Raw genomic sequence first — 25,820 nt, 5'->3', positions numbered from 1 at the left:
CGCAATCATCCAAAAGCATGTTCTTCAAGTTGATGGCGAGGAGCAAAGACTGAAGACGATGCATAATAGACGGAACAAAAGCGTAAGAATAAAATGTACTGCAAGATATAGGAGACATGATTACTTGACAAAGTTCAGGAGGCAATTCAACAGATGTATTCCTCGGATCTGCAAAGACAACAAACAGAGGATCAATTCATGTTAATAAATGTGATTCTTCCAAAACTTTGATAGCTTTCTCAGTTCTGCTAAGACACCATAAACAAGAATTAATAACATAAATTGAATATGATACTTTCAAAAGTATTAGATAAAAGAGTAGGTCGATCAAAAAGAATTTCACTTAATTCCAGAAGAGATATTATCAATCTGAGCATGCCAAAAAAATATAGGTTAATCTATATCTTTTATCTGGTGCGCCAACTGCCAAGTAAACTCATCCTGCACATTTCTCTCCAGTATTTTTAGTCTATCAAATTGTCACAAACAAATGATTGCCAATCCCAATTATGTGATTCAAATTTTAATTTATTCCAGACACATTTGAAGTGCAATCCAGGCAATTCATGTTTTTTGGCATCAGTAAAAATTCCTGAAGGTTATAATTTTGGTTGAGTATCAGACAAAAATCCAGTAGATAATACTACTTAGAATGAGCAATATAGAACAAAATTGACTCTAGTCAAATTCGGAACAAAACTCGGAGGTCAAAGTTTCCGTCTTGCCTATCCAGAAAAAGCTTTCTTATGTTCTGGGAGGAAAACAGGAACAAAGGGCAGACTGATTCCCTTTATTTTTCTAAGACATTTGGACAAGCAAACTCACAGAACCAACAAGAGTGACACCCATCAAACCTAATGTCGATCAAACAAGGAAAACCATACTTTCTGACACAAAAAACTTGACTACAAGTAATGTAACTCTGGAGCTCGAGTAGTTCAGAAAATCCAGATCATTTCATGCATGCTTTGCTTAACTCTATAAAACCAAAAAGTAAGAAAATTATACCTCTCTCCTTGTGGTGTCTGCTTTCATTAAGGTAATTCTTCACAGTAAAAAGGTGTCTCCCTTTCAGCAATATTGCTTCGTCAAAACATAAATAGACACCATGCCTGCAATGCATAGTACGAATTCCAGGTTGCATATAAACAACATAAATAAAGCATATCTATGTTAAAAGATGGAATGAAAAAGAGAATAGACTGTTGCATATTCCCACATGTAATAACTACATACTTTGTTTTATAGTACTCCTTGTACGTGATAACAGCTCCATCTTTCATTGTTAGAAGTGAATTTGTATTCAAATGATATAAAATACCCGTAATACAATAGACGTGACCATTGTGCGGGGTGTAGACCAAAGAATTTTGAATCCTACAAGTGCAAAATCGGCCGCTTTTGGTCTCCACAAAATGAGCATTTCCCTCCAAAGGACAGTTTGTGTGATCCTTCGGGCCATAGTTACAAGGAAATAAAACAGAAGTTACAGAGGTCCAATCAATCAACTGCTGATGTGAGTTAGTGGATGGAAGCAGAAAATAATCCATCTCAGGATTCTTCCCTAGTTGAAATCCATCCAAAAAATTTACATTATGATCCATAAGTACTCTGAAAATAGTGATCTGAAACCTCCTACAAAAAAGGACCTGCAAACATCAAAAAAGAAGATATAATTTACAAACCAAAAGATAAAAAGAAAAGGGATACATTACACCAATGACTTGTTTAACTGAAGAAACCGGATACCACACCTGTTCCGTGGTAAGCTCAATAACTCCGACATACTTCAAGCTAACTGTCAATGTACCCCTATCAACTTCCATATCAAAATTCACATTCACAATATCAGAATCCAGCTCAGTCCTCAAGGCAAGCACAATATCATGAACCGGAACATTATAATTGAAGTTCTGCTTCAACTCAATTAAGTAGCAGTGGTACACTGTCTTGGTTTCGTGAGCATGCTCATTGACAAGTTCAGGTGGGAAGTAAGTGGGTTGCTCATCATTATATGAATCTTTCCCTGTACATTAAAAAATTAAATAAATGAAATAATGAAGTTTACAAGTTACTCATATTATAGGCTGCAATAAAAAGTTACCAGATTTCTGTGCATCAGCTTCTTCCACAACAATATCAGGAACAAGATTATCTGTTAAAGCACCAATTTTATGGAGTTGCTTGCACGCTTCAAGACATGCAGTTTGCTTTAGCGTCTTAATGTTTCCCTGTACCTGAACAGACTGTATTGGGCAGCTCTTGGGAAGGAACAGTGTGCAAACCTCCCTCTCCTTCTCTATATCACACCTTGGAGAAGGTTTAAAATATCTACAGAAAACAAAACCGACAAAGAAATAAAAATTACAGCATTAGGCCATAATACCAAGAAAAAACAGAATTATTTAGTACAATAAGCACATAAATGAAAAGCTTAGCAGCATTTGCAATAATGAGTAGAAATGACTAACCCATCAGAAGGGAGCCGCGAGCAATAGAAGTATATCAAACCAACACTTGAACTGAGCGTCACAATTGCGCCGGTGGTTTCAACACGATAATACTCCTCAGCATGCATACCATTTCTAAGAGGAGAGCAAGGAAGGGAAGCATTACACAGGGACTGTTTTCTCATTATATCTCCACTAGCAAGATAATTCTCCAGCCGGGAACGAGTAGTACGATCCCCACTATAAATTATGGCAGGTCAGAAACGTACTTATCTCTCATCATGTCAGATAAATTGAAGTACATAAAAGATTCAGGGGCACTTTCAAACTGTTCCAACAGCAGTATTATATATCTTGGTTTCTATGAGAAATGAAATAAATAAAATTCTTACCTCTTCACCATTAATAAATAATCCGAATCTTGCATTCTAGCACGACCTCGAGACTGTATGAAACTGCAAACAGTAGCTGAAGGATCAAATCTTATAACCAAATTGCAGCTTTGAACATCTAACCCTTCTTCAAGTATTGATGTTGCAATAATGATGTTCACCTTCAAACAAGTCGTTCTCACATTCAAAACATGCAATAAGTAACAAAGAATACTTTGAATGAAATTACATATTCACATACCATTCCTTGACGAAATTCTTCCACAATTTCATTTTGTTTTTTCCTGGACTGGCATTGCAACCCAGAATTATTTCCTGCAATATATTTCGTCTTCCAGCTGCAGTATCTTGGAAGCAACTCTCTTAGTAGAGGTTCCAGCACGATAGCTGTAATGACCCTTTCCACAAAAATTATACATCTTATGTCCTGCAAATTCCTGCGTTTAAATAATAGATAAGCAACCTTGGCAACATAATTTCATTTATAAATTAAACAAAAAGAAAAAAAATTATACAATTATTTAAATATCCAGAATGACTTGAAGTTTGCTAACATGTTGCAAATTGCGCAAATTACATAATACAAGTTTGGTACAATGTATTTTTTCCTTGGTATGTGATTAAATAATAAATTCAGTAATTATGTATAGTTTCAGAGGTGTTTTATATTGTTCCCCAACAGAATGTCACTCAAGTTTTTCCTGGCCTCAACTTGAAATGAACAATGGACCCAAAAATTTAACACTTTTGGAAAAGTCTTGCCAGCTTAGGGATTGAAGAAATACAATATTTTTCTACAACACTCCTTTATTAAATTGCTAATTCTTGAGGTGAGATTTGACAACAAACTAACATTCATCCCAATTTGACTCACACTGACCGATTTAGAGCATGCATTGTGCACCTATCACTTCTTGGTTCTCCATTTTCTGTTCTATTTTCATTCTCTATGTCATTTGTATAGATGACCAGACCAAAAAAATATTGTGAAAAACTTCTCCAAATCTTCATTATATTAAAATCATCAATATTTTTATATGCATGTTAGAATATCGACACTTTTATGAGCTGGGATCAGAATTGAAGGAATTTTAGTACAGCATTTTAATCATGAGTACTTGAAATGATAGACCATACTGCATGATATTGACTCTGTTAAATAGATTTAATGAAGATCAACAGTCATGCTTATATGCCAACCTGTACCCAAGGAGAGATTCAATGAGGCAAACAACTTTTCCTGTTAGAAGTCCAGTATCCACGTTGACTCTATCATTATCACCAATGGACCACTCTGGCCCTAGATTTAGGATGAAGAAAAAGAAAGAAATAATATAAGAATAACACATTAAGTCTCCGCCAATTCTCACTAAGTTGGAGAACTACCTGATGGTATGAAAGGGGCAAATACTTGACAGGCATCCAAACTGAATCTTTTAACAATTGACTCACCGAGCACATCCAAATGACCCCAGGCAAAAAAGTCACTTTCATAGCATGATAAGCTCTCTGCAGCCTATTACAGAAATGAACGTGCAATGATCTCTAACAAACCTATAATACAAATGACTAATGGCACGAAGCAATGATGAAAGAGTAAATACCTTTGAAGCCAACCAAACACCAAGCTCATTTACACAAAACAACAAAGTCGAATGTATCTTTGATACTTTCTTCCTTATAGACTCTGCTTGTGTGTCAATAAGATCCAAACTATTCAGAGAAATTTCATGCTGAAAAGCAATAGATCATTGTCAATACCCCCATAGAAGAAACCATAGCTCATCATGATATACATTGAATAATTAATATTTCTCAGAGGAAACAAGTACAGAAACTCTATAATTCTGACACGTATTTAAAGAAAAGTAAGATTGATTCTAAATTAACGTTGTGGAAGCTACTGAACCCACGAAATCACTTCTGCAGCCAATTTTTTATACTTCGTATTGTCACACAAATCATCTCTGTTTTTTGGCTCATTGTAGAAAAAAATATGATCCTATAGAAAAATCTGAACCTAGAGACCATTTTTATTATTTTTCACTAGAACCCATTGATTCTCCTTGTTAAGCCTCTCTATAGAAGTTACTACTCCAGAACAATTCTTAAAACCCAAATATAAATTGAATCATACAAAACCCGTGAAAGAAAAAGAATATTGATTATCTAAGAATGCAGAAACAGTAAGCTTGGACATTGCAACTTAAATTTTCACATTGAAAATACACACCTTTGCTACTAAGGAATTCAAACCATCTTCTAAGCAAGCATATAAAGCATATGGAATTTCAATGTACTCGTAAAACTTGAACTTCGGAGTTGAAAATGGTATATACTGAGCAAGTACTGATTCACTGACGCATGTATAAACCTTCATTGTATAAGAGAATGATATCAATAATCACATTAAATAATATCGAATAGACACCAAACAATGCGATTTCATCATAAAGACAGAACATAAAAATATCAGAAAAGATACTTAAAGATGACATATGAACCTCAATTAACGGCTTCTTATGTTTTATATAACTTATATAATTATCAGATTATTAGATTTATATGCTCCCAACATATGAGAATACACCTAACATCCAAATAATAGAAATTGCATATTGTATAATGTCAAATGTAATCCCAACCACTCAAAGTACACAATTCTTATGATTTACAACTTATGTTATAGTATGTGCACAAAAGTATTAGTCATACACACAGGACAATTGAACAATAAGCATAACATCAGCAATGCACAAGGACTTCTCCCTGCAAGATTTTCTGGACCATGGAAGATGATTTTACAACAAAGATAAGAGACAAGCATGGAAAAAATTCCATTTGAGATACATACATATATAGAGGATGATTACAAGAAGAAAATTGACGAAAGGGTTAAATTACTATAGATATGAAGAACGTTCCCATTTTGTAAATCTCTTAGAACTGGTGAACATAATAGAATACAGGAAAAAAGGCGTCACAATCTTTTTTAATCAATTTCTTATTCCAAAGTCCTTTTGTTGTTAAACTTTTGAAACCATTATCCCAGCTACATGGAATTAGTTCCTTTAGAATGTTAAGAAACCATTTGACCTAAAAGATTAAGCTGATAAGAAAGGTCCCAGCAATAGTATTTAAGCTCTCACATAGAATACCATCAAAAATAATTCTCTAATGACACCATAACTAAGGAGATCACGGGCTGTGTCATTGGACTAGTTTCAACATACATAGGATTCCAATGTCATATAAAGTGTAACAGAGGTCCCTTATAATAATTTATTTAAACAGCCATAATATAGTTAAACAGCAATAGAATAATTGGTGTCAACAGTCATGCCAATGATATGTGTTTTGTATGTTCATGCCAAGTTGGACAAATCAATAATAGGTGTTTAAACACACACACAAATATACATACATAGACACACCTACAAAGAAGAAACTTAAACATAAAAGAAAAGCAGCAACCTTTGAATTCATAAGAGTCTCAAGTTCATTAATATGCTGCCAATAGCCGTGATCCGAGTTAGCTCCTAGGCCAAGTGAAATGGAGGAAAAAAAGATTAGACGCCATATTGATAAGCAAGCAATACAGTGTTAAATTTTGTCAAATAGAGAGAATACCTTTAGACTTTATAGGAGATGCAGTCATCCCAAAAATCCTAGGAAGATCAGATTCACCTGATTCTAGCTGGGGGTGATAGAACTCCTGTAAAAGCAAAAGAATTTCTGTGACAATGCAGAAATTATTCAACATAAAAAAATAAGATGATGAAATTGCAATATGATAAAGAAACACTAACTTTCAGCATATAATTTTAGTTCCACAAATAAAATAGTGGTGTCTCATTAATATGATGCTTATAGATGATTTTACGCATCTTAGACTATAATGTAGTTGGGCATGTTACTCCATCAACTTGTCACGGCAAAATAACATAGGAAATATTGACTTCCATTTAGTAGTTTCCTAAGATTTCAAAGAGGACACCTTCAATAGCCAAGAAGAAATTCTTAATAAATTACCAAAAAAAGAGCTCAAATATAGGCAATGATCACTCCAACCACAAACGATTATAAAAGGTCTGATAATCTCTTTTGTTTCTGTCCTTTCTAAAATTGTTAAGATGAATATAATAGTGGCATGTTTGACATTTCAAACCGTCAAAAAATTTATCAAAACACTTATGTATGCCCACAAGATCACACTCAGTGTCTTGACCTTGCTTTATCAATAGTCTTATGAAACAAAAGTGGTGATGTAAATTAGATACTGTAAATGAAATCAACCCGCATTATCCGTAAGGGAAAAGAAAAGACACCTATCAATGGGCAGCGTCCAGTATATAGTTAATATAATCCTCTTCAAGGTCTGTCAAACATATAATTACTTGCATATTCCCAAAATGGAAAAACCTTACAACACAAGAAGCTAACAATCTTTTCTATGATGTCTGTATCATAAATGAATTTCAAAGTGCATCTGCATTGAAGCTAAGAAGTGTTTTTGCAACTAAAAGAAAACGTTACTGAAACATGAATAAACAGAACTGAGCTAATTTTTTCTGCATGGATCCTCATTACATGAAACCTGTGAAAAGTTTTTTCTTCAAAAAATTAAGGATCAATAAACCTAAATGATTGAAAATTTAAAAGTGCATAAGGATTTTACTATAATATAGGAAATTGATTGAAACAAAAATGAAAGAAGCAAAAACAGTCATAACATAAATATGAAGACAACTCACCGTCATGATGCAAGCATATGGGTATTTACCCCTGGTATGGTGACATTCATCAAGTATTAAAACTTTAATCATGTTGAGTTTCAAAAAGCTGTGCCTCAAGCCATTAAGCAAAATTTGAGGTGTCATCACAAGCACCTGTAATCATGAAACTGAAAATTAATACTGACTGCATAACCAATCCCTAAAATTCGTGATGTTAGAGCATTGTCACACAAATTAATGCATATATACAGAAAGGAAAGTTAGCAGCCTAATGCATGAATAAAGAAAAAAAGCTTTCACAAGTCAATTATATTTATGTGAATGACCCATCATTGAACATCGTGAAACATAAGTCTAACTAGGAATCATCAAAGAAGGATTACAATTGCCTAAAATAGTTAGGAAACATATTAAATTGCAAATTTCAGCTGCTTTCATGCATATCTTCTCCAGGGTAGGAATCAAGCAATATCTAAAACATGAAAGTGATCACAAAAGAGAAGTGAGGCAACAAAAGCAGTTTAAAAGCCAGGAACAGAAATTGTGTTCATTCCTGCCGGCTTTACAATTGAAAAAGGTATATCACAACATCACCATACCAATTGACAAATTTCAAGAATAAAAACATATCAGCCATTTTGCCAACTGAACAAGTAAATCGGAAACAAAGCCTCAAGTGAGCAAATTTAATAGCAGAAAACTAAAGGAAAATTGAATTCAAATAACAGTGTCAATATAGCAGCTTAGAAAACTAAACACATATACTTTGTAAATCATTTTTATTCTGCTCCCTACGTTCTATATATAAAAGGATGGCGAAGAAAAAAATGCACCTCATGTTTGCCTATCTCTTCCTTCCATGTAGCAGCATCCCAATAATCAACTCCCATCTCTCCCCAATACATGCCCACATTCAGATCTATATGCATTTTTATTGCCTCAGCTTGCTAGTATTGACAAAGAAAAGCATAAAAAGAAACAAATCAGAAGTAAATTGTTTTAATTTTAACTTAAGCATTCATACTAGCTCCAAAATGAACAACTTTCAGCATGAACCGAACATCTAAATTTAAACATTTCAAATAACCATATTTTGGTTTTACAAATTGGATACCTGCGACACCAGAACAACTTGGGGAACTAAGAAGACAGCAATATAAGGTGAAGGCTTCCGCAGAAAATAAGCATAGCTTCGCAGAAGCATGATGGCAATTAAAGTCTTGCCGGAACCGGTCTCCAAAAAGACTATCGTGTTCTGCTTAAGTGCCTTCTCCAATGCTTCCAGCTGATAACTACAACAGTACATAAAAACCACAAAGCATCACACTGGAATCAACCAATAAGAAAAATTACATGATGAAATAAAAATCTACAGCCCTTCAATCCACATTTCTTCACTGTTCTCAAAAAACACAAAATGAATTCATAGCCAAACACACCCTTAATTTTCTTCTCTTTTCCTAGCATTTCTCATCAACCAAACCAAACTATGTTGAAAATTAAAGAGTAATCAGTAAACTCACCATCTGGCAAATGGGAGAGGATCAGCAGAAACTTGTTGAGTTGTGATCATGTCCGTACTAATAGCTGGTTCCATGGCTACATTCAAAAGTGATCAACCAATCAATCAACCATTAACAAAACTCAAACCAAACACAATTATCAACAAAATCCCAGAACCCATATAGCCACATTGATCACTTAATAAAGTTACATGCATTTAAAGAATATAAACATCTAAAACAAGAAGCAAACAAACCAAGATTGATCCTTTAAACATCCAAAGAGAACCAACCCAGAATCCAAACATCAAAAACAAAACTTACCAGCAAGTTCAGACACAATGAAGGGCAATGAGATGAGGATGAGAGAGCTCAAAAACAGTAAAAAAAAATTTTGAAAAAAAAAAAAAAAAAGAGAAAAGCAACAATGGGTTCTCTGTTTCTTCTTCTTCTCCTTCTTTGCCAAGCAAAGACAACAGGTTTTCAGTTACTGCAATATATAAATATGCAAAAAAGGAGAATCTTTGAGCACTTGTGACTTGACCATGAAACAGATAATAAAAATTCGAACTTGCAAGAGAAGGAACTTCTTGGAGAAGGCTCTGATAATTGACAACAGCAAGTACTATAACAAAAGGTTGACTGCACAGTGACATATAATTAAACTATTCCACGACAAGCAGTGGGTCTTTCTGTCTTCAAATTGTTGAAAAACAAAAAAAATATAAAGAAAACAGAAACGGAAAAAATGGAACCAAAGGAAGTGTTTTTAATGTTGCTGACAGTAGCATGATGTTATATTAGTGAGAGTTTTAAGGTTTTTAAGCAGTGTGAATGTGATGTGATAATTAATTAATTAAATATGTTCTTTATCTAATTTTACTATGGTTTTGATTTCATTCCCCTATGAGAATCACCCAGGCCGGTTTTTGTAATTTTTTAAGGATTTTTGTAATTTTTGCAGGGGTTTATTTTTGAAATTTTAGAAAAGTTTATAATGTTTTTCGAGATCATTGAAGCGCTTGAAACTTACTTATCTCTCACGAGATGAATTGAATAAATTATTATTATTATAACTCGTAAAATAATCATTGAAAGTTATGTTAATGTTTGGTTATATTTGTAAAACTGTTGAGCATCGTAAAATTAGTACGCAAATGTTTGGTTAATTTAAATGTTAATTTTTATGACTATGTGTAATGACCAAATTAACTATATATTATTTTGTATAATAATGTTTTGATGGTATATGATGTCAAAATTATATTATTAACTTAAAATAAAAGAAATTCAACCTATAGTCAATACTTATTATTAAAATTAAAAATCTTTTAAAAAGATACTAAGATTATCGATATCTTCCTAAAAGATCCTTATTTGGAAAATAATAAACTAAAAATATATAATGGGTAAAATATTCTATAATTAATTTTTAAAAGTAATCTGCTACCTGTTTAATAAATTTGTTACCAAAAAATGAAAATATTTACCAAATATTGGTCTAAAAATTTAAATGGAATCAAAATTTTGATTTTCTTAATATATTGTAAAATGTAATAAAATCAGAAGATAGAAGAAGAAGAAAAGCACAATCTTGATTTGTGTTATTTTAAGGTGTTTAACTCTTTAAAATTTAAGGACCTACATGATATGAATCGAAACTATAAAGAGGTGGATGATATTTTCAATGTATTTACCTAAATATATAATTAAAGAATAAAAGTTATTGACTATTCATTTTCAGATGAATTATGGTTTGATGATATTTATCCCCTTCTACTCAAAGGGGTTTAGTCTAAATCATGTGAGAGGATAAGAAATGGAATAAGAGAACAGCCATTAAAAAATTGATTAATAATAAATAATAAAAATATTTATATATTTTTTATATTAACTTCATCCATCAATTCTCTCATTTAACAGTAAAATATGAATGACAAAATAGATTTACTTTCTCATTTAAGAAATAAGGTATGAATAATATGACGTAGTCCCGCATCACCAATGTCGTCGATCAATAGATATTTGTCACATAATTAATTAATTTAATAACAATCGATTACATTAATTATAAATTCTTATGAGAAAAAAAAAATCGCAAATAAAAGACATAAACGCCTTGGCTTGTGGCACGCTGACAAGATACATATGTGGTACATGATAGATCTTCAAAAAACTTATTACCCGGTCACTAGACCTTACCTCCGATTGAGCCGTTTCTAGGGTGGATAGGCTGTTGAACAGAGAAGATAACTCTTTCCGAGGCCCTCATCGACGTCTCTAGACTCTCTAACATTGTCGTCAACCATCATGTCCCGATTCAAAAATTTCAACCCAATTCCCTTTCAAAGCTCGCGAGCTGAGCGCTATCAGACGAAATTCTCTCATCTCTTAAGATCGACTAACCTATGTACAAGTGCCATTCACATGAAACATTTTCTCTCTTTAAAGTTTTAATCTTCAAAAAAATCATAAAAAAATAATAATAATTTATCCAACAAAATCTCTCCCATGTTTTTTTTTCCTTAAGTTCCTTGCATGGTTCTTTCAACATTGTGTCTCAACTCAAAATACCATGGTTGAAATTTTTAGAAGGGATGAGATTTTTGATGAACTTTTTTTTCTTTTAATTAATATTAGGGTAAATTGTAAAATCTTTAAACCGAATCAAAATATTCTTTAATTTGGCAACCCTATTAATGAAGTCCACAGATTTAAAAATGAAGGGTCCGTTTGGTTCATTATTCTGATAGTTTTTAGAATAATATTTTGAAAAAAGTTAAATTGGGTGGGTATTACAATGTAGAATTTGAACATTGACAAAAATACCCCCTATGTTTATTTATTTACTAAACACCCCTACAATAAAATATTCAAAGTTAACAAAAACACCCCTAATCCACTCATTAAATACGGACAGCGGACCACCACCACCGGAGGGTGGTCGGAGTCGCCGTATCGACACATGACTGACTGGATCTTGTTGATCATGCGTCGATATGGCATTTTCTAGTCAGATCCATGGTAGATCTAGCCAGAAAATACTAGATCTATGGCTAGATTTGACCATTGATGACGAGATCTATGGCTAGATCTGGCCATTAACAACCAAATCTGGCCGCATTTGGTCTTCAACGACGGTCAAAGATTTGGCTGTCGTTGACGACTGTCTATAGCCAAAGATCTGGCTATTGACGACTAGATCTTTAGCCGAAAAAAGACTAGATCGGCGCACTACGAACCAAATTCAGTTGGTACTGCGCCATTATACCAGATTCTGGTCAGCTTCCGATAGTGGTGACTGGAATCTGGTAAATGTGGGTTGTTAGGGATTTTTGTTAATTTTAAAAATATTTAGGTTATCTAATTAAATTAATAAATTTAGAAAGTTTAAAAGAAATTGAATAATTTAGAATTATATCTTGAGAATAAGTTAACCAAATACAAATTTTGTGTTTAACTTTATCGGAAAAATTAGGATAGTGTTTCAATATATCTACCGCCTTAAAATTCAAAGCAACACTTGCTTGGAAGATGTGTAAACTTTCTGATTCCAAATTTACTTTTGGGAAATTGTGCATTCTTAAAGGCAAAGGAAGCAACATTGATAGGACAGGAGGAAAGAAGAGGAGAACTCTTAAAAAATGGTGGGATTATTTATTATTAAAAGGAAGTTTGAAAGACAAAAAAGGAAATGATTTATCTTTTTCTCAATTCCGTGTGGACCCTTGATGGATTTCATGTGATCCAAAATATTATCTCATTATAAATTTATTTATGCAGACCCACTAATATTTTAATGTACAAATCAAAGGTCAGTAAAATGAAATGATTCTATATTCTATGAAATCAATAAAGAGTGTTTGACCTTTGGATCACTCGTTGAAATTTGAGGACGTATGCAATTAACATAAAATTGACTATACTGTTGAAAACTAATGTTCATCCACCGGCAGTGGTGAATGGGGGGAGGGGAGTTAGCTATAAAATAACCCCATTCCTTTCATTTTTACAGAACAATCATTTTGAGAAAGTAAAGAAATATTATAGTCCCTTCTTCATCTTTATTTTCTACATATTTAGTCCTTCTAGTCTATTACACTGCACCACTAAAATTATAGCATGTTATCAGCACGAACATGAAGAGTTTAACAAGTGTTACATTGCATCTCTATTGAAATTCCATAAATAAATATCGTTTTAGAACTTAAAATTCTAAATATTAATTACAAACATGAAGTTTGTAAAACAGAGACAAGAATTGGACTTGAAGTTCCATATCATGAAGATAAAGTTTTGTAAACATCCTTACTAATGTACATTTTTTTTAAGGATGGACTTCGAAACTAAGACATCGATTTCAAGTAATGGTGGAGAAATTTATATAGTAGACAGTGCAACAACACACACTATCCTTCGGGATAGAAAATATTTCTCAGGTTTGACATTTACTGAAGTTAAAATAAATACCATATCAGGATCTGAAAACATAATTGAGGGCTCCGGAAGAGCAACACTTGTGTTACCGAGCGGAATTAAATTAAGTATCCATGATGCTTTATTTTTTTGGCAAATCTAGAAGAAATTTGCTTAGTTTCAAAAATATACGACTTAATGGATATCACATTGGAACTTTAAGTGAAAAGGATGGAGAGTTTATATGCATCACTGCTAATATTTCATGCTAGAAGCATATACTAAAGAAACTCCCTACTTTCTCATTAGGGTTATATTACACATTCTTGAAGAATGTTGAAGTCTATGCAGTTATAAACCAAAAGTTCACTGATCCTGAACTTTTTAAAATTTGGCATGACCGTCTTGGTCACCTAGGATCTACTATAATGCGTAGGATCGTAGAAAACTCACATGGGCACCTATTAAAGAACCTGAAGATTCTGTCAACTAATGAAAGTGCTTGTATTACTTGCTCACAAGATAAATTGGCACTTAAGCCATCCATCACTAAAGTTGGTATAGAATCCTCATCATTTTTACAAAGAATTCAAGGGGACATATGTTGACCTATTCATCCACCAAGTGTACCTTTCCGTTAGTTTATGGTACTGATTGACGCATCGGCACGATGGTCACATGTTTGTCTACTATTTACCTGTAATGTTGCCCTTGCTAGATTGCTAGCACAAATTATCAAATTACGGACACACTTTCCAGATTACCCAATTAAAGCAATCTGTCTGGACAATGCTGGTGGTTTACCTCAAAGACATTTGATGATCATTGTACAGCAATGAGAATCGATGTTGAGCACCTAATACCACATGTACATACCCAGAATTGTATGACAGTGTCATTTATAAAGCGTATCAAATTAATTGCAAGAACTTTGCTATTACGTTCACAATTACCAACTTCTGCCTAGGCTCATGCTGTTTTACATGCTACAGTGTTGATTTGCCTAAAACCGACTACATACCATCAATACTCTCCAATACAACTTGTATTTGGACATCAACATAATATATCCCATTTAAAAACTTTTAGTTGTGTTGTACAAGTTTCAATTGCACCCCTTCAATGCACCAAAATAGGACCCTAACGTTGTTTAGGAATATATGTTGGCTATGACTCATCATCTATCATTAGATATCTAGAGCCTTTGACGGGCGATCTATTTAAGACACGTTTTGCGGATTGCCATTTTGATGAGAAAACATTCTCATCTTTAGGGAAAAAGGTAAGGCCTCCTGAAGTAAGGCCTGAACTTTACTGGAAAGTGAATTATATGTCTCATTTAGATCCTTGCACATCTCAATTTGAAATTGAAGTACAAAGAATAGCACATTTGCAAAATATTGCCAACCAAATGCTTGATGCATGTACAGATGCAACAAAAATAGCGAGATCATACATTCCTGTTGTCAATACACCAACAAGGATTGATGTCACCAATGAACAATCCATGCAGGCAATGGTCGATTCATCTGTTACACGCCAGAAGCATGGTAGGCATGTTGAAGCCAAGAATATTGTTCCTAGGAAACGAAAGGCACAAAATCAAATAGATGCCAATATTGAAAATATTAGAATAATAGATAATTCCACATCTTCTAAACTAACTCCAGAAGAGTTAATAGTCCCTGAACGGACACAAACCCCTGAAGAGGAACAAATCTCTGAAGGAATGCAAGAACATAGAAATGAAGAAATTTCTATAAATTATGCTCATAGTAAAGAAATGTGGAGTCGTGAAACAACTATTGTCGATAACTTATTTTTATATGCAGTAGCTACTGAAATTATGAATAATGAGTTTGAGCCACTTTCTATAGATAAATGTCGACAAAGACATGATTGGTCAAAATGGGAAGAGGCAATTCAAGCAGAATTAACCTCCCTAGCAAAAGGTAATGTATTTGAACCTGTGGTCCAAACACCTGAAAATGTGAAACCCGTACGATACAATGAGTATTCACAAGGAAATAAAATGAGAAAAATGAGATTACTAGGTATAAGGCCAAACTAGTGGCCCAAGGTTTCCTGTAGAGACTTAGAATTGACTTTGATGAGACGTATTCACCAATGATGGATGATATCACATTTCGATCCTTGATTAGTTTATTAGTCTCAAAAGGACTGATACGCGTCTCATGGATGTTGTCATTGCGTATTTGTATGGTACACTGGATACTGATATCTATATAAAAATCTCTGAAGGATTCAAAGTGCCAAAAGCAAATAAAAGGAGCATGTATTCAATAAAATTGCAAAGATCGTTATATGGGTTGGAACAATTAGGACGAATGTGGTATAATCGTCTCAGTGAATATCTAATGAAGGAATGATACATCAATGATCTTGTATGCCCTTATGTCTTTATAAAAAGGTCGGAATTAGGATTTGCAATCGTGGCAGTATATGTCGATGACATGAACCTAATAGAGACTCCTGATGAGGTCACAAAAGCTGCAGAGTACTTAAAAGAGAATTTGAAATAAAGGATCTCAGGAAAAGAAAGTATTGTTGCGGCCTGCTGATCGAGCATTGTTCAAATGGAGTTTTGCTTCATCAATCAAATTATACTAAAAAGATTCTAAAGTGATTTAATATGGATAAATCTCACCCCTTGAGTACCCTACTAGTTGTTCGGTCTCTTGATCCTAAAAAGGATCCACTTCGTCCTAAGAAGATGACGAAAAGATACTTGGCCCTGAAGTACCATATCCAAATGCAATAGGTGTATTATTATATTTGACACAATGTATGAGACCAGACATAGCGTTTGCAGTGAATCTGTTAGAAAGATTTAGCTCTGCACCAACTCACTGACATTGGAATAGGATCAAACATGTATTTCGTTACCTTAGTGGAACAAAAGACTTGAGATTATTTTATCCAAGGAAATCTGTCAATGATCTTAAATTAGTTGGCTATACAAATGCTAGGTACCTTTCCAATCCTCACAGAGCCTGCTTGTAGACGGGGTATGTTTTCACTTATAATGGTATCGCAATATCATGTCGCTCTACAAAACAAACATTGGTTGTCATTCCTCTAACCACTCCGAAATTCTTGCGCTTCATTAAGCCAGTTGAGAATGCGTATGGTTAAGATCTGACATCCATCATATTGAAAGTACATGCAAATTTCCATGTACCTCAGATGCTCCCACAATTATAAATGAAGACAATGCAGCATGTATTGCTCAAATCAGTGGAGGATATATCAAAGGAAACAGAACCAAACATATTTCACCGAAGTTCTTTTACACTCACGAACTCCAACAAAATCGAGAGATTGATGTCAAACAAATACGCTCCAGTAATAATCTTGTAGATTTATTCACTAAGGCCTTATTGACATCAACATTTGAAAAGTTAGTGTATAAAATCAATATTCAGTGGCTCAGGAAGTCACTAAATTAATTCTACCATTATGAGAGGAAGCATTAATCAAGAGAAGCATAGATTAGGGGGAGTTTTTTTGGAAAAGTTTATTATACTGGACATATGTACATTGTACTCTTTTTTCTTGAATCAGTTTTATCCCACTAGGTTTTCTTGACAAGGTTTTTAATGAGGCAGTATGAAGTACGTCAAACTTCACGTTACAATCTCATTCTAGAATTGTATTTCTTTACTTAGGTTTTTCCCCATTCGGTTTTTCTTGAGTAAGGTTAAATACAATTATCTGTAAGCAGTAGATGTCCAAGGGGGAGTGTTGTAAATTATATATCCATCCACTGCCTTAACCTTGAGGTGGTGAATGAGGGGAGGGGAGTTGGCTATAAATAACCCCTCTTCCCTTCATTTTTACAGAATAATCATTTTGAGAAAGTAAAGAAATATTATAGTCCTTCCTTCATCTTTATTTTTTGCATATTTAGTCCTTCTAATCTATCACATTTGCACCACTAAAATTACAACATATATATCTATATAGCAAAAAAAAAAAAAAAAAAATGGAGAACCAAAGGAAGATTTCAGCACATGACCAGCAAATTTCTTCAAAAGTCAAAAGTAATGTCCACTTGTAACCAAAAAGCACTCATGTGAAGCTACAGGAAGTACACTTGTAACCAAAAAGTAGGGTCGGGCAAAATTATCTGTAACTCAAACCGAACATGTTACCTGAAGTCCTGAACTGAACCGATCTAAAAAATTTGGATACTCGAAAATTCGGTTCGAATACGAGTACTAATGTAAGGGATACTTGAATATTTGGTTCGAGTACCGGGTTATTTGTAAAATTAATCGAGTACCCAAACCGAACCGAAATTCTAAATATATATAATTTTACTGCACTAAAAAAAAAGCCCCAAATTGAGTCTAAACCTAAAATTCGACTAAAACCAAACAAAACGACTCTAGACTCCAATAAACATCTTCTTCTTTGCCAATCTTGAATCCTTCCCAGTGACCATCGCCTCTGTTCGTTGTTCTCACTCCAGCCGGCAGCTGCTCGTCACCTATCAGTCATCACTCTTCCTCCTTCTGTCATTCTCGCTCCAGTCGACAACTGCTCGTCGCCTATTGGTCATCACTCTTCCTTCTTTTGTCGTTCTTACTCCAATCGACAACTGCTTGTCGCCTCAGTCCGTTGTTCTTTCTCTAGACTCCAGCAAACATCTCCTCATTTTGTTGTCATCGGCTTATGACATTTACACTGCAACCAGTGGCCTCACCTTATTACCTTCCTTCAAGTACCCAATAACCGAACCAAAATTCGGGTACCCGCAAATTGGGTACTTCATAAATCGGTTAGGTTACCAGATACCATTATAGAGCCCGAATATTTGGGTTGGGTCAAAAAAGGCTAAATTTGGTTCGGCAGTTCGGGTACTCGGTTTTGCCCAATCCTACCAAAAAGTGTTCATGAGAAGCTGTAAGAAGTCCACTTGTAACCAAATAGTACTCATGTGAAGCTACATAAGGTCCACTTGTGATCAAACAGTACTCATATGATGTTACAGTATTTTCAAGGTTTATAATATGTTGCAATATACATATAAGGAAACAAATTAAATCATAAATGCTCAATATAAGGAAACAAATTGAAACCATAGAATTACATGATAAGTATAAGAAAACAAATTTAAACTATTGATACTATTTAATTAACGATATTATTGAGCATCATCTTATATGATTGATGATGTTGTTGTCTAACTCATTAGACGGTGCTTAATAATCCTTATATATCAATTGCCAAGTTTAATTATAGAGATTTCACAAAAGTGACAAACATACATCATCAAGTTTAACGATAAAGATTTCATGAAAATGTTGAACATAATATCTTTTAACGAGCTACTTTTTTGGCATATTCTCTCCAATAATAGTCGTATTACTGCTAACCTTACTCTTATGTAGGTTGTGGTACTTGAAATTTTATGACCTAAAATTACATTTTTACATATGTTTTGAAGAATTGCAATTAAAAATTATTTCATTGATTTTGGGGGAAATTGTGAAATGGGCCCTTTGAATGTAAAATTATGGGCTTAATAGTAGAGAGCACTAGGCCCATCAATTCTTTATTGTAAATTTGTAATTACGAAAACAAAAACTAGGGTTTTGAACTCACCTACCCAGCTGTATATAAACACTTGCAGACTTAAGCCAGCCCTCTTTCACTTAAAGTACCTCCTCTTCACTCTTCAGAAGCTTGAAACAAAATGGTAATCTTTCTATCATTTTCTTTACATTTTCTCAGCACCCAAATGCATGTAACATGTTTCCCTTTTGTGTTTATGTGGGCTTGTTTCGATGTATGCCGACTGGTAGCTTTGTGCAGGGTTTAGGGTTTTTGTGCTCAATTTTATTTTTTGATTTGCTTGTATCAATCTTTGAATCATTTTGTGAAGTGGGTTTTGTTCGCTTTGGAGGAAAATGTTAGAAGGACCTTCTATATTTTGTGGTGTTCAATAAAAAATGATTTTTTTTTTCTTATGTTGGTTCAATGGAGATCTGTTTATTTTATGTGGTTCAATTGAGCTTCGGTCTTGAGTATGCGAACTGCGAAGCCCGTAAATTTAAATTTATGGCACTTAAGGTTACATTAGTAAGTAAATGTGGATTATGGCAACATGCAATTTGTCAATGGCTGATGTTACTGTTGTGTTGTGTTATAAGCCCGGGTTTGTTGATCAGATATCTTGGTTTTGGCTGAAGAATAAACAATAAAATCTATGACCAGACTTTAGTCAGGTATCTGCCTTTTTATATATGTTGGTTGATACAGTTACGAGTTTGGAAAATTGATGTTGTCTATCGTTACAGATGTGTTGATGCTATTCAAGCTCACATCTGTTCCATTTAGGCACTACATGATTTGCACTAGTGACACATAGTGTTTAATATTGATGCTAATGCACATTGTTCAAGTGTTTATTCTAGTCTTACTTTTGCTATAGCAGGATATAAGATGTGTTAAGAGTTTTTTTTTGGGTCAGGTTTCTGTAGTATATAAATCTCTGTTTATTTCAGGTTAGAATTTGTTGATATATGCATACAAAGTCATCATGATTCATGTCTTTGATTACTGTGGCTGAAGTTGTCCTTGCAGTTTCTCTGATTGTGTAAATATTTGTTCGAAAGATGTACTTGACAAATGTTTTCAGTAAACATGAATTTTATTGTGTCTGTTGATCATTTGAGTGCTATGTTTTTACCATTGTGTCATAGCAATTTTTTTGTATACAAATGGTTGAGAATGCCCAAGGACTTTAAAACCTGCTTTTTAATCCACAGCCGAAGCAGATTCACGAGATCAAGGATTTCCTTCTCACTGCAAGAAGGAAGGATGCTCGTTCTGTTAAAATCAAGAGGAGCAGGGATGTGGTTAAGTTTAAGGTTCGCTGCTCCAAGTACCTTTACACACTCTGTGTGTTTGACTCTGAGAAAGCTGACAAGTTGAAGCAATCTCTTCCTCCAGGTATAAGCTAATTTATTTTAATTGTATTTATTATGGTCTAATGCATAATAATGTTTGGTTTTTTTCATCATATTGCAGCACATATGATTTGTTTTTCAAGGTGGTGGTGTTAAATTTGTTTCTAAATTAATTTGCCCCTGGATCTATGTTTTCCATAATACATATCATGTTTGTTTAACTTATTGCACCTGTTGATGTTATAACAACAATATTCTGGAAATTATTTCTGAAATTTTACTTGTGTCTGTTTGTAATTAATAATGCTTCATTATCTGGTCATTGTGGATCTTAACCATTCCCATTTGACTCGTTCCCTTGAAGCAATAGTAATTGTGTTGCTTTTCCAATATTTACCCTCAATTCTTTTCTTGTTAGCTTTGGGGAAACGGTTGAGCAACTATATATTCCCCCTAATGCCTTTAGGCATTTCAGCCATGGATATTGCATTTCTCATTGTTTCAAATATACCATGCTCCTAATGTTTCGAAGTGTAAGCTGGGTTACTTATCTTTGTTTCCTTTTTTCAATCTTCAGGTTTGAGTGTGCAGGACCTGTGAAGAAATTGTCTGATCTAAAGAAAGCCAACTTTAATCAGTTGGTTTGATCAGAAGTGGAAGAAATTTTGTTTTGTGCATTTTGGTTCTCTCTCTCTGTGTTTTTTTCTAGCCCCTAACATCAAAGAGTGTCATGATAAATGTTATTGATTTCCATTAGTTGTGGTTCACTTTCTTTACTATTTGCCATGAGTTTATTGACTGGAGTTGTATATCAGTTGAGTATTTTTAATTATTCAAGTAAAAAATTCCCCCCTTTCATGTTATGTGCCTTGATTTTTATATATTTTACATAAAGGATTAAGAATCTGTATATTGAAAGTTGAAAATTCCCACTTTCGTATTGAGTCACTTTCATGAATTTTTTTTAACAGTGAGCTGGCCACTTGGGGCTTAACTTGAAAGTGTACTAAAAATCAATGTTTTAAAACCCATCCTGGGGTGCAACCTGGCAAAGTTTTTGGGTCTCGGGTTGTGACCAGTTGACAAAAAATTTTAAAATTCAGCAAATACACCCCTGAAAATTACATGTAAGTCCTTATATGTTTGAACTTTATCAAATACAACCTAAATGCAAATTGATCGGGGCTCGATTGGCGGTGGCGATACCCTAGATGCAACTCAATCATTCCTTGAGCCCATTTCCATTAAAATCTACCCAAGATTTAGTCGAAATAGGTTTGATTTTGGTCAGATCTCATCGATGCTAGCGTGCGTATTCCAGGCCAGATCTCATCCACGTCAGCGATGACAACCCTTCCTATCACCCAGGAATCACTCCCCTTCTTCTCCCGACCAAAACCCCCACCTCACCCCACCCCCGTTAGCCTCTCCAATCGTTGGTGAAATCCTATCGTTGTCACTGCCAGATTTGTTTGATTTCTGGTCGATTTACTTACCGAAAATCAATGATGTCACCACCATTACATTCACCGACGCTTTATCTTCAAAAGCCCTAAGGTTTCGATGGTCAATTGCTCGCCGATCATCCACCCAAATCTTAGGGTTTTGGGTGAATAGGAAAAGAATAAACCCGGCCCGTTGAAGCTTTCAGGTCCCGATTGAACCGGTCAGGCCGGGTCGGGTCGGGTTTTAAAACAATGCTAAAAATATTATGTTTGAGAGGAAGCGTGTTTTAATAAACAACCTGGGGTGGAACTTGACAAAGTAGTGGGGTCTTAAGTTAATCGGTAACCAGGTGTTTAAAGGTTTGAAATCCAACAAAAATCCTTTTAAGAATGACATATAAGTGTTTATATGTTCGAAATCTTACAAAAACATTCCAAACACCATCGTCGGTGTCGACAACCTAGGGTAAATAGGGTCTGTTTTTGGTGACAATAACACTTCCCGTCATCACGAAAACATTGACCAAAACTCATCTCACCCCTTTCCTATTCACCTCGTCAATTGTTGGCAACAACCTGCTATTGCCATCAATTTATTTTTGCGATTTTTAGTTGATTCACTCATCGGAAATCACCTTTGTCACTATCTTTGCACTCAATAGCCCTTTCTCTTCAAACCCTTAACATTCCAACTATCAATTGTTCGTTGTCGTCCTAAGTTTTAGAGTTTTTGACAATGTTTTAAAACCCAACCCGGGGTGAAACCTGGTAAAGTTGTCGGGTCTCGGGTTAACCAGTTTGACTAATGATCAAATCGGCTGACATAAACTTTTAAAATATAGCAAATACACCCCTAAAAATTTTTAAGTCCTTATAGGTTTGAAATTTAGCAAACACACCCCAAATACAAATCGGCTGACGACTGGTTGGTGGCAGCGACACCCCAAATGCAACCCTAATCGTCCTTTGAGCCCATTCCACTGAAAATCTACCTAAGATCTGATTTCGGCCAAATCTTATTGACACTCGTGTCGGCATTCCAAGCTAGATCTCACCAACGTTGGCATCGACAATCCTTCCCATCACCCCGAAAATATTCTTCTCTTCCTCTCAACCAAAACCCACGTCACCCCACCCCTGTTAGCCTCGTCAATCATCAACAAAAGTCGTTTGTTGTCGCCGCCAATGTTTTTTGATTTGCAGTCGATTTACTCACCGGAAATCAACTCCATTGCCACCGTTGCCTATTGACACTTTCTCTTCAAAAGCCCTGACATCTCGTCCTTTAATTGTTCGCCAATTATCATCCCAAATTTTAGGGTTTTGGGTGAATAGAAAAAATATAAACCTGACCAGATGAAGCTTTTGGGTCTCGGTTAAACTGGCCAAGCTGAGCTGGGTTTTAAAACATTGGTTTTGATGAATAGTAAAATTGATAACCTGCCTCAGTTAAGGCCTTGGGCTTCGGTTCAACCGACTAGGTTTTAAAACATTGATAAAATGTTTTATAAAACAAATGGATCAAGTCATTTGTACTTTATCCAATATCTCATTCAATCATTTATGCACTTTTTTGTTTGTTTGTTTGTTTAATATCTAGATGGTAGGCTTATCGTATTAACAAAGACTTTCTCCTCTACCTAATTTAGATCATATTAAATGTTTCTGATCGCTTAGGACCTAGACTTAGGTGCCCTACCACAATGCGGTCACTTGGTTCGGAAATTTATTTCTATTATACTCCACAATCAACTTGTATGTATAATATTATTCTCGAAGATTTTCTCTTCTAATGATGTTTAAATTCCGATATCTTAGGATCTAAATTTAGTTGCCTTTTAAAATGGTGGTTTGGTCATGACTTTTCGATCTTTAAATTAATTTATACATGTGATGTGTTTTTTTTAACTTGAAAATAGAAATCTTAAAGAAGAAGCAAGCTTGCATTATTTATTCATTTTTTTTTACTTAAAGAATTGAAATGTCACAACTCTTAAAAGTGCTTTTTAGCTGCTTCTAGTAAAAGCACAATTCCTAGTATATCCTCTTAGATGTCTTGTGTGGAAGCTTATCCAATTGACTTTAAGTCACCCTTCTCAAGTAGAATTCATGCCCACCACAACTAATACTACACACTTCCTCTTCATTTCAGCCAAACACAGCCTTTTCAATGCCTTTCTACTCAAACATGGGGTCAAAACAGGAATTGCAGTGTATAAATCAAGGGTAGTATTGTCCTAAATGTGTAGATTGTAACAAATAACAAAAAATAGCATGCAGAGTATAAATTCTCAATTGACAGTTAGGTGTAACGACCACATTCGCGTCAAAGACACGTGGCAATAAAAAAATATGTCACGATCATTATAAATATTTGTTAGGACCTTTTAGGTTGTATTATTTTCATTTTGGTCCACATCTTTTTGTTTTGTTTGTAAATCTTTCATTCTTTCACGTAATTGATTCTACCCCTGCTTCATAATTATTTTTCTCTTTAAGCTTTTAAGGGGAAAATAAGAAGCATCTTTAAAACTCTAGGCAATAATTTTCTTTGCATGATTATAAGCATAAATAAAAAAATTAAAATTAAAATATTACGGGAAAAAAAAATCATATTAAATGACCTTCTAGATTATTGTTTACATGGTTTAATTAAAGTTTAACATAAATCTATTAAATAGATAAGTCAAAAAGTTATTGATAAAAGTCCTGAAAGAGTTTTGAAATTGAAATGTATTTAATTTGATGTGATGTACACTCGGATAAGGGGACTAATTTGATGAATTTGAGAATATTTGTCCACAAAAATTTCTCTATTTATTGTAATAAAAAAGAAATTTTTTTTTTTTTTAATAATCGGGATCTTCTAGTCACCTTGCGCTCATTTTAATTAATCTTAGAGACTTATTGAACATCTTAGAAGCCCAATGTTTTAAAGTAAGCTATAAATGTGATAGGTGATCTCAAAAGTGGTTCGAACCTAGAAAATCAATGAAGGGAATAACCCTTCTTGACCGTTTAACCAACCTCTTAGGGTTAAAAAAAAAATTTCAAACTTGAATAATAACAATTAAAAAGATGTTTTTTAATATAATGAAATTTGTATTTATAAACTCTCAAACATTTCTTATTTATTAACAAAAAATATTTATCAAAAGTGAATAAATTTGTTTATGAAAAGTGAGTAGAATTTATCCTAAAAAAGATGGGACAAAGGGAGAATACTAAAGTTGAGAGGCTGAATTGAAATTTAGTCTTCTTCTTCAGAACACTCTTTTAACTCTCTCAGACTCGCACTCAGTGACCAGCAGCCTAATCTCGCAACTTTCCAGAATATTATAGGCAAGACCCGACCCGGTTCAGAATCCGAATTCAAGTCAGTTGGTTCAAGCCATGTTCGGAGACTTCTGCTTCTGCCCGTGTTTCGGAAACCGGAGCTCCGACAATGCTACATCCGACGAACTCGACCCGGTTCTGCTGGTTTCGGGTATAGGAGGCTCCATTCTCCATGCAAAGAGGAAAAAAAAGGGGCTTCAGACCCGGGTTTGGGTTCGGATTTTGCTGGCGGATTTGGAGTTCAAGAAGAAGCTTTGGTCTCTTTACAATCCAAATACAGGTTACATGTGAATGCATACATGAAGTTTCTTCTCTTCTTTATTTTTTTTTCGGGTGTTGTGTTTGCTTAGCTAGAAAGTGGAGGAAAGATTGCTATAGAGAGGGAAAAGTAGTGGGTTTAGTTCAAAAATTGATTTTTTCTGTGAAAATTTTGTGCTTTGCATTTGATGAAAGTCAACTTCTTGTTGAAGTAGTGTAGCAAAAGAAAATATGGAATTTCTTTTTCTTTTTCTTCTTTTTTAATTATTTGATTTCAGTTTGTGTTAAGTTTTTAAAGCTAGTAAATGAAGTTTATGAGCACTATGGTACATTGGTACGGTCTGGTA

At 34.2% G+C, this 25,820-nt stretch overlaps 2 protein-coding genes across 2 annotated transcripts; one reads left to right on the top strand and one right to left on the bottom strand.

Moving 5' to 3' along the window:
* Positions 1–4: 4 nt before the first annotated feature.
* Positions 5–9,489, bottom strand: LOC116137879 (endoribonuclease Dicer homolog 2-like; the record flags this gene model as incomplete). The annotated part of the gene is made up of 19 exons (XM_031423584.1): positions 9,405–9,489; positions 9,102–9,177; positions 8,693–8,870; positions 8,412–8,525; positions 7,597–7,731; positions 6,473–6,557; positions 6,317–6,381; positions 5,076–5,216; positions 4,447–4,575; positions 4,229–4,358; positions 4,043–4,142; positions 3,084–3,279; positions 2,843–3,003; positions 2,472–2,690; positions 2,105–2,331; positions 1,755–2,026; positions 1,237–1,649; positions 1,009–1,112; positions 5–168 (listed from the first exon to the last, which is right to left on the bottom strand). Coding segments are annotated over exons 2-19 (2,907 nt in total), but the record flags the coding sequence as incomplete, so codon positions are not given.
* A 9,633-nt stretch (positions 9,490–19,122) lies between these two features.
* Positions 19,123–21,297, top strand: LOC116137888 (60S ribosomal protein L38-like). The gene is made up of 3 exons (XM_031423587.1): positions 19,123–19,221; positions 20,294–20,477; positions 21,012–21,297. The coding sequence occupies exons 1-3, from the start codon at positions 19,219–19,221 to the stop codon at positions 21,032–21,034; spliced, it is 210 nt and encodes a 69-aa protein (XP_031279447.1). The 5' UTR covers positions 19,123–19,218; the 3' UTR covers positions 21,035–21,297.
* The last annotated feature ends 4,523 nt before the right edge of the window (positions 21,298–25,820 follow it).

This window comes from Pistacia vera, unplaced genomic scaffold (genome assembly GCF_008641045.1).
Source record: "Pistacia vera cultivar Batoury unplaced genomic scaffold, PisVer_v2 Contig1098, whole genome shotgun sequence".
Classification (NCBI taxonomy): Eukaryota; Viridiplantae; Streptophyta; class Magnoliopsida; order Sapindales; family Anacardiaceae; genus Pistacia; species Pistacia vera.
Note: the sequence above shows the minus strand (reverse complement) of the source record. Positions and strands in the feature narration are given on the sequence as shown.

Excerpts from the sequence above, each read along its gene's own strand:
- LOC116137888 (XM_031423587.1), top strand. Across the intron at positions 20,478-21,011 it reads GAAGCAATCTCTTCCTCCAG|GTTTGAGTGTGCAGGACCTG; the intron begins GTATAAGCTAAT and ends TTCAATCTTCAG.